Genomic DNA, 16,024 nt, shown 5'->3' on the forward strand with positions numbered 1-16,024 from the left:
TGCTAAAAGAAAAATTAGTTCCATCAACACATGACAGTGAGAGAGCCTGGGGGTTTCCTCCTGTCACACTGTCCCTGGGGTGAAAGGGAGGAGTTGCTCTGCAGTCCAAGCAGGGTGAGCTGTTCCCCAGCTCTACCTCTGCCACCAGAAAACATTCCCATTCATATGCAAACCTTTTAACACCCCGGGCTGCCAGGGCTGCCGCTGCTGTGCATTTATGGCACTCAGAAACAGGGCAGGGTGCATTTCAAGCCTGTCCTGCCTCCTCTGCTCTCAAAATCAACTTCTCTCTCAGCTGTAAGGACACCCCACCTCAAAGCTCATCTCAAAGGCTGACTGTAAAAACAGGAGGCGTCATTTCTATGAATGAGATTGTTTTCGTAAGTGCAGATGCGGAAGCTGTTACCACCAAAATATTTAGGAAACTGGTGAAAGGAAACAGTCGAGCTGTTGCACAGGAACAGGTTCAAGCACTCGGCTCTGGCTGCGCCCTGAGCTGCATCCTTGCCACGATGCAGCACTCCCAAGAAGATGTTACTGCACTTGGAGAAGAAGATGATTCCTTTGGGGAAGGTAAAGTTATCTTTTATTAAACTAATCCTACTCCTACTCAGACGAGAGACCGGTTACTAGCCTGGGTGGTATTTCTTGTGTAAATCTGAAGTTGTCTGTGGGCTTCAAGGTCACAGGGTGACCAGACTCTTTTTCTCCTTAGAGAATGGTGAACAAAGGGACCACAGATACAACAAAAATACTTTCACACTGGTCCAGCAGCTTCAAGGAAGTTACTGCAGAAGAAAGCTGGGGGTACGCCCAGTGTATTTTCTACAGTGGCTGCGCTGTGCAAAGTAGCACATTGGGCATTCGACAGCACAGGTGCAGCTGTCGTTAAAGTAGTAGGGGCTCTGTACAGGGGCTAAGGGTGACTTGCTCCTTAAATTATCTGAGCAGAATTAGCGTCCTCCTCTCCAACTGACACAACATGAGATACAAAGCGGGTGTCATAATTTCTTATCCCTAAAGCTGCTTCTGCTGGTGCTTGATTCCTTGTTGCTTGCATTCTGTACCATCATTTACATGTGTGCTGAGTGCTATCAAGTCAAAATAACAGAAACACAGATAAGAGGGCCCAGAGGAGGAGGAAGAATCTGGCCCATGGTGTTCAATTTCTGCTGCTGTTCTCTGCTCCCCTTTGCACTTGAGCTGGGGAGAGAACTTGCTCATGCAAATCTTCTCCCGGGCCCCAGCCCTCCACAGTTTCTAAGGGAGTTGAAGGCACAAAGAGCTGCCTGGATCCACTCCAAAGACTGTGAACCTTTAAACTCACTTTCAGCACAGCTTCAGCAAGCCTCATTTAAACAAAGCTCAGCTGCGGTTGGTATGGAAAACTTAGCAGTGAATAGTGCCAAATCAAGTTATCTGAGCCCCAGTGAAAGGCATCAGCTCAGAAAAGAAAGCAGTCTCAATGATGTTCTCTGGGTACTCAAATACATTTCTCACGTCTCTATGCCCCCACTTCTCACCCTGTATCCCAGTCTGGGCTCAGAAGGGCAATGAATTTGCTGACAGGAGAGGTCAGTGCATTTGCATTGTGGAAGAAATCCTCAGTCGTCCAGGAAACACCTCATGCCAGTGGGCAAATCAGCTGGCACCAAAGTACCTCATTGCATTTGCTGCATCCTGCATTCAGCACAAGTGGATGCTGCTTCCCAGGATAATCATTCACGTGCTCTGACTTGATATGGACATTTGCAATCGCTCTGAAGAGCCAGTGGGTTTTTAAGCTTATTTGCTGTTTTTGAACCCTTTAGCTCATGTTCTTAACCAGAACTGTGGAAGGAAAGGAGAGAAATATGGGTAGGTCGTTGACATATATATTGTGTTATCTGAAGGGAATGATACACCACTTCAAAAATCTGTTCCAGCCTCTCAGCTAAGTTGTTTCTGGCAGGGCTGATCCAGAAACAGCTAGAGGAGGCTCTGCTTTTTCAAAGGCAGGAACATTTTAAAAACCTCTCCATGACCCTTCTTGGAGCAGGAGGTTGGAATAGATGATCTTCTGAGGATCCACCCCACCTAAGGTATCCTACGAGTCTATGAATTGGTGACATCCTCTTCAACTCACCTACACATAACTGGGAACAGTTGTATCCCAGCTGCTCTCTCAGACACAGGGATTGTTGGCTCCAAAACCTGCCAGCTGGAGAGCCCAAAAAACACAGGCACAGTGCTAGACTTCCCCTTCAGTCCCCTCTCCTTTCTCTTGAACGGGTTAGCAAGGAAACATTAACTTTTTGGCTGCTATTTCTGGAGCGCTGTTGACCCTGGACAACCCAGTGCACTCCCTGGGGCTGGGTGGGATCCGGCGGGGAGGAGCAGGGCCCCTTTCGGTCACAGGGCAGCCCCCGCCCCATTCATGCTGCAGCCTCAGGCGCCAGCCAAAATTTAGTCACAGCCAAAACTTGGTCGCAGATTTTCAGGCCAGTTGGAGGCACTTGTCAGGCACTGAACTCCCAGCTCAGTGCAAACCTCAGCTCTTAGGGCATGACCTTTTTTTATTATTTTCCACATCCACCTTGATTTGGAAAGTGATGATGGCAAATCTATGTCCACCTTTTTAACTCATCCCAAGGCTTAGCTACCATCACAGTTAAAGTCAGATTTTATTTCTTCTAGCACTGATCTGTCTACTTTTTTGGAGTTAGTTTCCTTCCTGTCCAGGAGAGCTAAGATCTCACTATTACTTTTGCATATAAAAATCTCATAAAAATATCTACAGCCAATATTCAGACCACTCTCATCTTTTGCCAAGCAGACTGTTATCAATGACTGTTTCCTTATAAACTTTTAATCTGTTAAGCATTTTCATGGTTTTTGAGACCAGTCCCTCAGAGAGATGTGGACACCATCATGGAGCCCAGTGCTCCAAAACTGTCAGACCAGGACAAATCCAGAAGTTACATGATATGTTTACTCATACTTCTTAAGTCTATGTATAATATATCAGGATCAGTTCAAGGACCTGCTGAAGTTCTTTCAGGTTGCAGCATCACATGAGGGTCTGCTCTTCTCAGATTTTTCTCTTTAATCCTCAATTCTTTCAGAGTCAAATTTCTCAGGACAAAGTCAATGTTATCCTGTCAGGATGGCTTATCTCCCTTGCTCCCAGCTATGCCCATACTAAAACCAGATGAATCACCTCACTTCCTCAAGTAGCCTGTTTTCCACTTCTCCAGACATTGTGCCATCTGTGCCATACTCAGTCAATCACTGTTTAAAGTTCCCTTTCAGATCACTGACATAAAAATAGTTCAGTCCCATGGGAGAGAACCAATCTTTGTATGTCCTCTTTAGAAACTGGCATCTTTGATGATTTCTCAGCTGGGTTGTGTAAAGATTTCATGCAGTACGAAGTTCTATTTCTTCCTAAAGTCTGAGTACACTATCAATAAAATTATTTTCTCTAAAATCCTAATGATTGCCACTGATTGTACTCCATCTCCTTTGATTTTGCTTATATGACTTCAACATCAGGTATTCCTTGATGAGGCCAAGACCACTGCAGGGCTATCACATCATTAGTAACACAACATTATTTACAGCTCCCTGGAATTCCTCTGGTGTTTCAAGTTTTCTGAAACATTAACAAGAAGTTCCTAGGATAACTCTTCTAAAAATTACAGTTTTAAATTGTTTTCTGGGAAAGATCAAGAGGGAAATATTTTCCCATTGATATAAACTGTCAGATGGTATTTTCCCACATGCTAACCAAAAATTTGTTTAAAAATTCTGTGTTTTCTTCAGCATAATCCATAATTCCACAATTTTCATTTACTTGTGCTTCAATAGGCGTTGCTTTTCCTTATTATATCTTGAAATTGGAAGTCACCAAGCTGGATGTAACAAAATGGGGTAGAACTATCCTCACAAAAATGCAACAGCTATTCAAAGCTTCGAAATGTTCAACCTCAAAGAAACTTTAGTTAGTTAGTTCTTTCCTTTGTTTTGTAATAACAGTGCCTTGCACTGACATGGTGCTCTCCTTCAGAGGTTTTGCAGAGATTTTGCAAGTGAATGTGCTTACGTTCAGTGAAGAACTCCCTCTCCTCTGCAACACGGTCAGTGTTGAACAGGGCACAGCTGTAGTGTGGAAAAGTTTAAAAAATACATTCTTTTAGCCTTTTGAAAGCACAGGGAGTGATAGGTTTAATTTCTTTTAAGCCCTACTCACTATGTTAACTCAAAGCAAGTGTCTTCAGTTATTTTTACAATTTTGTTAGGTCAAATACCCACTTTGGGCAAAATGCTGTTTAATTTTTAGTGACTCTAAGTGCCTGGGAATCTGAAGTTATATTTCATTAAAAAGAAATCCCTTCCAATAGCACTAGCCTTTCCCTCATCACTGCAGCCTTTAGTGATGGTGTAGATTTTCCCTGACTGTCTAAGATGAGGAGCCAAGCCCAGAGAGTGAGGGGGATTTCAGCACAAGTCAGCTTTCTTGGCAGACCCTGGTTTCCCTGGGAGGGGAGCTGAGGGCTCACACAGAGGTGTGATGCCACTGCACCAGCACAGCCTCTGATGGGGACCAGAAGCTCGGCACAGCAGGTGCTCCTGGATCAAGCAGACATATCCATAAGCAGAATTTGCAAGCAGTCAGCAAACATGGCCAGAATCATAGGATATGCTGAGTTGGAAGGGATACATCAGGATCATTGAGTCCAGCTCCTGGGTCTGTACAGGATACCTCCAAGAGTCATACCTTGAATATGACTCAAGTGCCCAAGAGTATTGTTAAAATGCTTCTTGAACCCTGTCAGGCTGGTGCTGTGACCACTTCCCTGGGGAGCCTGTTCCAGTGCCCAACCACCCTCTGGGTGAAGAACCTTTTCTTGATATCCTGCCTAAACCTCTCCTGACTCAACTTCATGCAGTTTCCTTGGGTCCTGTCACTTGTCACCACAGAGAAGAGATCAGTGCCTGGCCCTCCTCTTCCCCTCACAAGGAAGTTCTAACTGCAATGAGGTCTCCCTTCAGCCTCCTTTTCTCCAGGCTGAACAGACCAAGTGACCTCAGCTGCTCCTCACATGGCTTCCTCTCAAGGCCCTTCACCATCTTCATAGTCCTCCTTTGGACACTCTCTAATAGTTTAATATTTTATATTGTGGCACCCAAAACTGCCCCCAGCACTCGAGGTGAGGCTGCCCCAGTGCAGAGCAGAGCAGGACAATCCCCTCCCTTGCCCGGCTGGCAATGCTGGGCCTGATGGCCCCAGGACACACCTGGCCCTCCTGGCTGCCAGGGCACTGCTCAGATTCAGCTTGCCATCAACCAGGTCCCTTTCCACAGTGCTTCTCTCCAGCCTCATTCTCTAGTCTATACACACAACCAGGGCTGCCCCATCCAAGGTCCAGAATCCAGCACTTGCCCTTGTTGAACTTCTTACAGTTGGTGATTGCCCAGTCCTCTAATTTGTCAAGGTCTCTTTGCAGGGTCTGTCTGCCTTTGAGGGAGTCAACAATTAATTGACTCCCTCCTTCTCTCAATTTAGTATTTAGTTGGTAAACTTGCTTGTTATTCCTTCAAGAATTAGATCCAAATATTTTGTTAGCACTGACCACCCTATCCAAGCTGAGAATACACAGGAAAAGTAGAAATTAAGCTGTGATTTATTGCAGATCTTTTCATGCAGCTGCTTTACACTGACCTCTCCTCACACCTCCACTTCCCACTTCCTGTACATGCCCTCTGGTTATACATGGGGTAACCATAACCTCCCTCTCAGGTCAAAGCCCACACAAAATCCCATCAGTGTTTCCAAATAATGGGGTAGGGGAAACCAACGCTGTCTTTTTCATTACATTCATTAAGGGTGTGCTCCAGTTCAGTAGACCAGAGCCCTATTTTAGATGGTGCACTGCACAGAGTCCCAGGGCCCTTTCCTTGCCCAGGACTGACATGCCTCTTTTGGCATACAGATACATTCCAGCACTGCTGCCCATCAAGGCTCCTGTGAGAACAGAACTGCATCAAATGTTTAAGGTGTGCTTCAAAAATGCACCAGATGCCTTTGCATCCTTGTAAAGCCTGCCTGTCTTTTATAAGAGAGAAAATAGCTTTAATTCTGGTGTTTGGGACCAGCTCTGAGTCTTAGCTGAAACGAAAAGTAGCTGCTGTACATGGTTATGTGCACTGCCTGCACATAGTGAGGTTAGAGATGTTAGAGAAAACTGAGGATAAAGCTTTGGATGTTAACTTATAATTGAGACTCTTTATTCAGCAACAATTCAGGTTAAGCAACTTTTCTCTTTCCCTGAAGCAATAATACACACTGTGCTTTTCTTGGACACAAAACTGCAGTGGCTTGTCAAATGTCACATGGGACCTTCCATGTCACAGCTTGTCTGTGTGACCCATGGGACCAGGTTTCTTTTCATGCTGTATCTAGCCCTGCTTTGGTGAGACCCCTCAGCTATGACCCCTCCCCGCAGAGTACATTGAAGTGGTAACTTTAGGAGAATTATGTTTTCTAATGATACTTGTGTGTTCATATCAGTATGGTAATCCAGCAGATGCCTGCCTCAGAGATATGCAGAGATACTTTTTTTTCCTAACTTTTCACCCCAAAGGGTTTAGCATGGCTACTTTTTATCCAACGTACCATTTCCCAATACTTCAGGAGGCTGTTGTAAGGATGAGTAGCCTTGCAATGTATCAGGTATAGGAGCTTCTCCTTCCTGACTGCTGGGAGACTGCAGATCAGTGTCCTGAAAACATTTACAGGTCCCACTAGCCTTACTTGTCCTTTTGACTTATCTCACATTCCTGGAGAAAGTGTGTGCTGTACTCCCTTCAGCCCAGAGGATGAGAAGTCCCATCACCAAGGCAACAGTGTCTGCTTCATCCAGATAGATGGATTGTAGTGAGATATTTGGCCTATAAACTCAGATTGAAGCACCTTTTTGCAAGAGGATGATCAGACCTATTTAACACACAGGACAGGGATGGCAAGGAAAAAAGGGTGCTGTCTTATGGAGCATTTTTGTTATTCCTGTTTACACTAAATGCTCCACTCACCTGCTTCTCGCAGCTGCTCCATTCTGGTTGTGGTCCATGGGTGGACTCGAAGTTATGCAGACAGGGGAGAGAGCTTTTTGTGGTCAGAGGAGTCAGTGTGAGACGCCCATCCCCACCCCAGGCGCCCCCACGCTGACCCACCCGCAGTGCTCTGGAACTTCCAGCTGTCATGGGCAGCTGGAGGATTATTTTTAACAGGGTATTGCACTCCATATATGAAGCAGAAAAGTTTGAGCAAATAAGGCCCAAATAAAAAAAAAAATTAGAAAAAAAAAAATTGAAATGAGAGACCCTTTCTCCTTTGTTCTCTCCCTATTTTTTTTTAATTAAAACCTTTGATCTTTTTGGTGCTTCCTTCTCCATTTCTGGAAGGCAGCTTTTTTGGTTCATATCTGTTGATGATATTTCTAGATCACTAATAATAACAATAGTGAGGGGAAAATCCAGGTCAAATAAACAAGTGGCATTTAACCAGCCCTCAGAGAAAAGAGGAAGGTATGTACAAGCCAGAGAGAAACCACTGATCAGGTGTGCTTGGGGCACCTTCTAAGCTTGCAAAACAAGTGTCACACCAAAGGCTTCAGCAAAGCTGCCTTTCTTTTCACACATTTTCCCCCCTCCTGGTTTTACATAGCATCTTTACAAAGTTCCAAGAAACACGAGCTTTTTGTCGCTCAGTCCCATCATTAAATTCACAAAATAAATGTGTCTTGGCCAACATGAGTGGGTGGCGTAAACAACTTCACCCCTTTAATAATTCGAGGCACAGCTCAGCCGCCTGTGAAATGAGCTTCCGCCTGCCTGGATGCTGAACCAAAGCCTTGTGGTTGGTGCACCATGGGTGTGACAGGCACAAAACAACCAGGTCAGGAAGTGCAGAGTTAAAAGGCAAGGAGTGAAAACAGTCTGTGTGTATGGATGGGGGGGAGAGAGGGAGAGAGTAGTCAAGCACTTGACAATGTCACAGAGGCCCTAAAAAGTTGATGGTGGGAAAATTTCCCAATAGTAGGATTTCTCTTATATCTCAGCATTGCTTGTGGGGGTGAGGGGTGTTGTCAGGTCACACAGAATTTTAAGCAGTGTGTTGTTGATCTGGCATCCAGGAGCAGGGAAATGGTCTGAAGCAGAGGTTTATGCTCTGAAAGAGTCCCTGATATTCCTGTGTCTTTGGCATCTGGTAAACAAGTGAAGCAAAACTACTACAGAAATACTGAGCATTAAGGCTTCAACCTGGATAACTTATGGGGCTCGCATTGGCTTGCTCTAGTTTAATTGCAGGTAGTCTGGGAGTTGGAAAGCTCAGAGATGCAGAGCTTGGAAATGATACCTTGAGTTCTAATAGTTGATAAAAAGCTTGAAAGACAAGAAGTAAAGTAGAAAGATATGAAGCCATGGAGAGCAAGAAAATAAACTGGTATTTTGGGGAAAAGCCCACTATGACCAGCCCTTGCCTGAACAGAAAAACACAGTGGATAAACACATCTGGCTGCACCCAAATTGGGGCAGTTTGAATGACCTCTATTCCAGCCTTCTCTGAGATTTAGTGTTCTAGCTCCTCAAACTGGTTACCTTATGTTCCTCTTAGTCAATAGTGGGTGTGTTCAAGAAGGAGGGAGGGCAAGGGTGGAAACAAGAAGCCCCTCCAGGTGCCAGCCCAGGGCACGGAAATAGGGATCCTTCACTGCTGGAAGACCTGGGCTCTTTTGCTGACCATGGCAGTCCCCTGGTGCTAGCCTGGCAGCAGTGGGCACAAGTGTGGCTGGTGCCTGTCGGGGTCCACAGCCCAGCATTCCCACCCACAGGGCAACAGGAGGCAGATCCACTGCAGCAGTGGGGTAGGCTCATCTTTGTGACAGCAGGTTCAACGAGGAAGCCCTGCAGCAGCTGCTTACCATTAAAGCTCAATATTTACTTGAGCTTTGCCTCTAACGAGGATCCAGTAGCTAAGGTAATGCCCACATGGGCCTGGGTTAGATTTCCCCAGTGCACAGTGATGCTTTTAGTTATGCCCCACTAGGAAAACTGCCTGCACTTGCTGGTGCTCTGTTGCACTGTGGTGGGGGAGCTCAGCATCCAGGTTGCTCCTGCAGCTTCACTAACTGGAATTACTGCCCTGGAATTACTGCCCATGTCATGGCATTGTTTGAGCCTGCCTACATTTAACCACAACCCATTCCACAGAAAATTAAGGACACTCAAAATAGTCCAGCAAAATAAATGTTCGAGCCCAAAATCCCAGGTGAAATGACCACCCTGGGAAGCAAATCCCAAAACTGCCCCAAAAACTTAGAGCTCTCTGAGGTGACTATAGCAGTGCACACAAGGGTTTGCAAAAGCTCCCCTTTCATCACACCAGGCTGTTCCCCAAGCCAGCCCTGCCTTCCTGCCCTCCCTGTGCCCAGCTCTAGGGGAAGTGACCTGCAATGATGAGCTTTTGTGCAACTGATCCTCTCTTCATGCAGAGTGAAAAGCCCCCAACCCTCCTCACTCCCTGAGGAGTGCACCTATGGTTCAGGTATGGCAGCAGCTGAGTGGTATCCAGGAGGTTCCCTGGAGGGGTGTCACAGTCACCTGTGGCAGAAGAGAGAGGGACAGCCTCTCTGAGGGGCTTGGCAGGATGGCTAAAAGCTCTGTGAATATATTCAATATATGTCATTAACATAGTCATTAAATTTTCAAGGACTCCTGCAGGACCTCAGGGAGATGAGCTTATAAAATCTCACACATGAGCCCCACGGCTTTCTCAAATTTGTGATTAAGATGCCAGTGGCTAACAAGGCTGGCCAGCATTCAGGCTCCATGGCATAACTGGAGCTTTGTTCACATCCTTCTCATTTCATGGTAGCTCAGAGCAGTGGAAGAGCTCTGTTGTGAATGTGGATATTGTCTATAAGGCACCATGCTCTTTGGTTGTGACTGTGTTGAAGTGCAGTTTTTGCCACCTGAGAGCTCCTGTAAGTTTTGGAGTCCTGCTCACTGCCTTCTCTCTGAAGTAACAGATTTCCTTTTCCTGAGGGTCTTGGAGAAGAGAGATACTTTATAGATGTAGATAGATTTGAAACCAGATATCATCTTTGAGATCCTCCCCCAAACACATGCTAAGAGTGCCACATATCAATCCCAGCGCACACTTAACAAGAGAGGCTCTTTTATTTTTTTTTTTTTTTTTAGTTGAGAGGGGTGGGAATGTTGAAAAGCATCCATACAAAATATTCTTAAAGAAAAAGAAAGCCACAGGAGGAGCAGAGCAGTCCAGCACTGCTGAGCTCAGCTGTGAAGTTGGATGTCAGTAGTTTTTTTTTCTAATTTCCCCACTGAAACGCAGGCAGCTCGGGAGGTCCTGATGTGCTCTGCCTTTTCTGTCACTCTGGGGAGCTTCCTGCCCACTCTATTCCTGATGCCTGTTGTGAGCCAAGGAAGAGTTAGCTTAATCAGCAACACCAGCCTCTGAGTAGTGCCAAGTTGTTGTCATTAATCACTTCAAAAATCACTGCACTGAAAATAGTACACAGGGTCAGATGTTCAAAAACTGGCATGGTTTCACTGGTGTCATTTAACCTCAGCCACAAAGCCAGAACACACCCCTAAAGAAACACTTTTTATTTGCTTTATGTATTATTTATGAATTTTAAATCCACTCACACAAAGCTGTTCTTCACCTTTCCTAGAGGAAATAACTGCTATGAATGGTCAATCACCTCCAGGTGAAGGCAGGCTGGACCAGCAAGGAACATGTATCCCCCCCAGGAGATGCCTGGAGGGACTGGTCTGAGGGTTTGGTCAGAGCTTCTCTGTGCTACAGACCACCCTCTCTCCCTTGGAATCTCAGTCCAAATATTTGGCAGATGCACTTGGGGCTCATTGCATTACAGAGGCAGCATGTTCACTGCGCTCCCCCGAATGGCATTTTGTGTGTGCTGCACTTGTTTTGTATTTGCTATATTTAAGCCACAGAAATATGCGCTGGGGAGGAAAAGAGGGAAGTGGTGGTATCTTGGAGGGAGGGAAGAAATGAAAACAATTTCTCAAAGCTGCAGTCCTTTGTGCAGAATTTTGGCTCACAAGAAGGAAGGAGGAGCACCACAGTCTCTGCACCAAGGACCTCGACAGGTCACCCATACTGCAGTTTATCTGGGAATGATTACAAGGCAGCTCTGGTGTTACACTAACGTAACTATGGATGGAAATTGCTTGGAGCCTTTGCACCTGAGGACTCCTTCTGGGTTTCTGTTATGAAACTGCTCTGTTAGGGACATGCAGGAAGACCAGTGTGGAGCACTGCAGAATTCATACATGGAACTAGATTTTTAAATGTCTGGCATTATTTGCTCCTTTGCTTCTTGCTTCCACCCCAGCCTTTGCAGCCTTCTTCTACCTGACCATCATTTTCCCTAGACCATGCTCATCATCTCTGCAGCTCCTCCCCTTCTTGCCTGTGGGGGCTCACAGAGCAGCAGGAAGGCAGGGGTTGTCTCTATGCTGCTGAGGGCCATAGCAAGGCAGGCCAAAGTCCTGTGTGCTCCTGACTTGCTCTTTCAATCATGGATTTAGGATACCTTTGATGTTTGTTAACATGTCCCATATAATACAATCTTTCATGATCCTTGGTCCTTCCAGGCCAGTTGTCTGCTTCATGTCATGAGGTGGAAGAGAACCAGAGTGTGCTTGTGCATGTATAAAGAAAGGTTTTCTCCTCCTCTGTGCTTTAGAGCTTGCCCAAAATTTGTTTCTCAAATGCAGGTGAGGGTGCAAGGGGAGTGTGGAGGTGAACATGGGCTGGGGCCACATTTTAACTGTAGTCCTGATGTCAACTTCAAATTTCAGCAGCAGGTATTACTGCTGGATAACATGAGAAGAGATGGGCACAGTCCCTAAGAGAACCCCAAAGAGATTCAGAATCTCAGCCTGCTGTTATGATGGACGGTGAAGGTTGTGGCAGGGAGACTGGTCTGGGCATTTGAGAGCCAAGAAACAAGTTAGAGGCAAGAGATTACCCAATGATTCAAGAGGATCCCAGCAAATAAGCTAGGAACATATTGACTTTCTGACTACAAAGCTGAAACTGCTCCTGGAAATGGTCTAACAGGGTCTTCTTGATTTTAAGCATGTTGGTTGTACTGAGACAGGTAGCCCTGAGCAGGAATCTCACATGCTGCAGACCCATGGAAAGCAATAGTGTTCCACTGCCTGCATTCCTCTGGGCACGTTAGTTTCATGGCTGTCCAGCAGCAGGACTTCAAGCCAGCCCATTACCAGCAGCATGGATGACACTGTCCTGTGGTCATGCTCCCAAAAACAGGCTGATAGTGTTATACTTGTCTCTCCAAGTGTCCAATCCCTCCTATAGTAGCTTAGATCATCTCATAGTGTAGCTGACTTCCAGCTGTCCAGAGAAGCAAAAATTAGTTTATGGCAGTTTTTCAAATGCTTTAACTAGAAAACAAGGAATGATTTTCAAAAACAAAAGACAGGGAAAAAATAAGGATAGAGCTGCAGTACTAGACACGCCATCCACACACTTGGTGTGCACGTAAGAGCAGCTCAGCCAGCCCTGGTTGCTAAGCAGTGTGAAAAACTGGAATGTGCTGCTCCCTCTAACCCTGCATGAACATTGCCACACAAAACCTGCCCAGAAGAGGCATCAGTGCTGATTTTGAAACAGGTTCTGGTAAAGAAAATATTCAGTTGGTGAATCCTTCGTGCTGCTCCCCCAAGTTATATATGTGAGGATAGGTAGGATGTGTGCTTGTGCATACACCTCCCAAACATCAAATGCTGCCGGAGGCACAGGCCATTGTGGGAAGTGTTCTTGATCTGAAGGCAGCTATCTCAGACCACCACAAATGCAGCCAGGTGGGACAAAGAACAGATAAAAGAAGGATTACCTAGGGAAAGTGTTGTCTCTGTGGTACATCAAAAGCTAAACGTGACTCCCCTTTCTGTCCCTGGCCTTCTCCTTCTGTATCCAAGTGTGTCCTGACCTCCATGCCACAGGACACAACCACTGCATTATGCTTTGGTCATTCCCAAAGATCCAGCTGTACTGAGCGTCTGGCCAGAAGTCCAGATGGAATTTGTTCCTGAATCACTGCAGAAGGTCAGCACTAGTAGGTTTTCCCCACAAAGTGCCCCAGAGCAGCAAGTGGAAAGACTTGCAAAAGCACCATCATGAGAAATGAGGAACTTGAGGGTGGAGCAGCAACATAGTGATGGGAAGTAAAGGGGGGAAATGATTGCACAGTGGTTAGAGAAGAGAAAAACAAGTGGGTATCAAACTCTTCTGGAAAGAGAGCAAGAAGTGTTACAGGATGACAATGAATGTGCAACAAACTGGGCAGAGAAGCTTTAAGTACAGGAATGGAGTCAGTCCAAAGAGCAGCATGGGCAGGGTGCAGTAAGAGAATTGTGGCTACACTTTAATATGCATAGTTGGAAAGAGTAATGGCAAACTTGCATACAGTCAGAATGTTAAAGCTCACATCTTGCCCAGATTGCTCATAGCAGGGGTCAGGGTCTTGTCTTTTACCTCTCCCCTAAAAGCTTTCCCAAGTGATGGTTCCAGCACCTGCCATGTTCCCCACTCTCAAATATGATAATTTACCTATATTTTTGGACCAAGATCCCCAGGTAAGAGCAGTCGGGTTTGCACCCTTTGTTCCCACAAAAGACTTTCCTGGGTGTGATACCTGCTGGAGATGTCCTGTGGGATGTCCATCAGCAATATGAAGATGCCTTGTGCATCCATTCTGAGCATGGGAGTTACACAGAAACACAGCAAATACAAGTTACATCAGGAAAAACCAGGTATAAATTGTCTTCCTTAAAGGCTAGGGCAGGCCTGATCTACCTCAGACATCCAGAGCTCAAAGCTGTGGTCTGCCCAACCATCCCCCCACATCCTTTGGCCCCTTGCTGCTCTGAACATGCTAACAAGAGGCCTCCATGCAAATTGCTGTCTGCATGGCCTGCCGAGCATTGGCACCCACCACCAATCTTTGCTTTCAGGTGAATGAAGTCACCCAGGCCTAAGTCTTTGTATCTGCATAACAGACATACATCCCCACAGCAAGCAGGGAAATTTCAACAATATCCCACTTTTTCGGGAGGGTCCACACAGAGCCCTCCCACACAGTGTCTTATGGGGAAAGAGAGTTTCCCCTGGACCTCTGTCCAGACTACTGGGTTGTGCTCCCCCTTTCTGGATTTGTCTATTCTGCAATGGACCTGAAAGCCTCTGGCTCTCTTGATTCATGGGATTCAGTAGGCTGGAGTCTGTGTGGCAATAGGAAAAGTGAAGTCCTTTTCAATATATCCACCCCCCCAGAGGGATGTGTAAATGATGCATATCAGCCAGAAAATCCTGCTCAGCCCTTTCAAGAAGCTTTCCGAGTGCCTGGGAGGAGCAGAGCATTTAGGTATTCTCAGACTATAATCTCTTTTCTGATAATCCTGATTTACTCTTTGGCCTGGAAGCAAAGGCTAATAGAAAGCAAAGTGCTTCAGCAAAGCTCAGCAGGTAACTTAGTAGCTCTGGTTTAGTTGTCTCAAGTGTAATGTGGGGTTACCAGTGCTGAGAATTAATGTTTGTGAGGGTGCACTGGAACTGTCTCAGAGACAGAAGTAGACCATAATTGTCAATTACTGCTTTGAAAAGGTCACTGTTTTCTGAAGACAAAGCTAAAATCAGCTGTTGTCACTTAGAATTTCACTGGGGACACTCATGATGACCTATTTTTAACATAACAGAAGATTACGCTGCAATACCGTGAATAATTTATAGGCATAGTAGCATGATCACAGCCACAATACAATGGCAACTTCAGTTCCTGCCAGATGATGGAGGGAGACAGAGCTCTCTGGCAATTTCCACTGAATTAGCAAAACAAGACACACGTGGAATGACTGTCCCAGCCTTTCAAAAGCATGTGTGTCAGGATGAATACACGTCCAGAAGGACTAAGTGGGGCAAAGATTTTATCTAGAGCATCCATCAACCTACTCAGTCTCCCAGCTGTTTCAACAAGCACTGGGGGCAGAGAAGTGGGAGTGTGTGTAGGGCTTGGTGTGATGGGGAGGAGGAGAGTAGCCTTCTGCATTTGCTATGCTAAACTATATTGAGAAACCAAGAGAAACAGCTTATACATCCCTATCACATGTATTTGCATAGGATAGAGGATATTTCCTTGAAAGAGGAGGCTGCAATATGAATGAGGTAATTTGCATCTGCAACCTTAAGTTCAAAAAATCTTCAGCAAGATAAGATCAAAAAGGCCAGAGGGAATTGGTAACAATTGACCAGAACTGTAGGAGGCTCCAGGTTGAAGTAGGATGTTGCAATTAGTCTATGGCACTGAAAACCTTTAACAGATAACCAGGCTTCCACAGTGGGAGCTGCCACCCCCTAAAAGGTTGAAATGGACTCAAACACATATTAAGTGTGCATGATGAGACATTTATAGCTTTCAGCGTTGCCACAAATATTTCCTCTCCTCTTTCCCTGGCATTCCATAGCCCAAAGTGCACAGCTGCTTTTTCCAGAAAGCGATTCCTCCGCCTTTGCCTCAGAGTTCACATCCTGTGTGACACACATGAAGTGGGGGAACAGTTGATTCAGTCAGAGATGTAGAAAGGTCACCCTTAAAATTTTGCCTTGGAGCTACAGCAGTGACACTGTGTTGGCAACAGCCCCTACATCTTTTCTAGTGGAGAAATGGGTGCCTCTGGAAATACTACAGCCGTGGTTGCTGTAGAGCCCATCTGAACTCAGAAGCCTTGGAAACGGCCTCTAGGCCCCAGAGGTCCACACACCAGTGTAAAGAGCATGCTTCTCTGCTTTTACTAAATCTGGAGTAATTTTGTCTCATTTCTACTTTCTAAGGCTACAGGGTTTATTTTCAGGATACAATAGAAATAACTCATATTCATTGTTCCTGCTGAAAATTACTTAAGA

General features: G+C 45.7%; 1 protein-coding gene across 2 annotated transcripts in view; it reads left to right on the forward strand.

The window, feature by feature from the left end:
• The first annotated feature begins 234 nt into the window (after positions 1–234).
• The window catches only part of RIPOR2 (RHO family interacting cell polarization regulator 2), a 67,924-nt gene continuing 52,134 nt past the window's right edge, over positions 235–16,024 (forward strand). Inside the window, exon 1 of one of the 2 annotated variants that reach the window (XM_050971384.1) lies at positions 235–573. In XM_050971384.1, coding sequence (XP_050827341.1) covers positions 363–573 — 211 coding nt within the window. In that variant the 5' untranslated portion in view covers positions 235–362. The remainder of the gene's footprint in view (positions 574–16,024) is intronic. The other variant, XM_018908056.3, reaches the window with a different exon arrangement.

Source organism: Serinus canaria, chromosome 2 (assembly GCF_022539315.1).
Source record: "Serinus canaria isolate serCan28SL12 chromosome 2, serCan2020, whole genome shotgun sequence".
In the NCBI taxonomy this organism is placed as follows: domain Eukaryota; kingdom Metazoa; phylum Chordata; class Aves; order Passeriformes; family Fringillidae; genus Serinus; species Serinus canaria.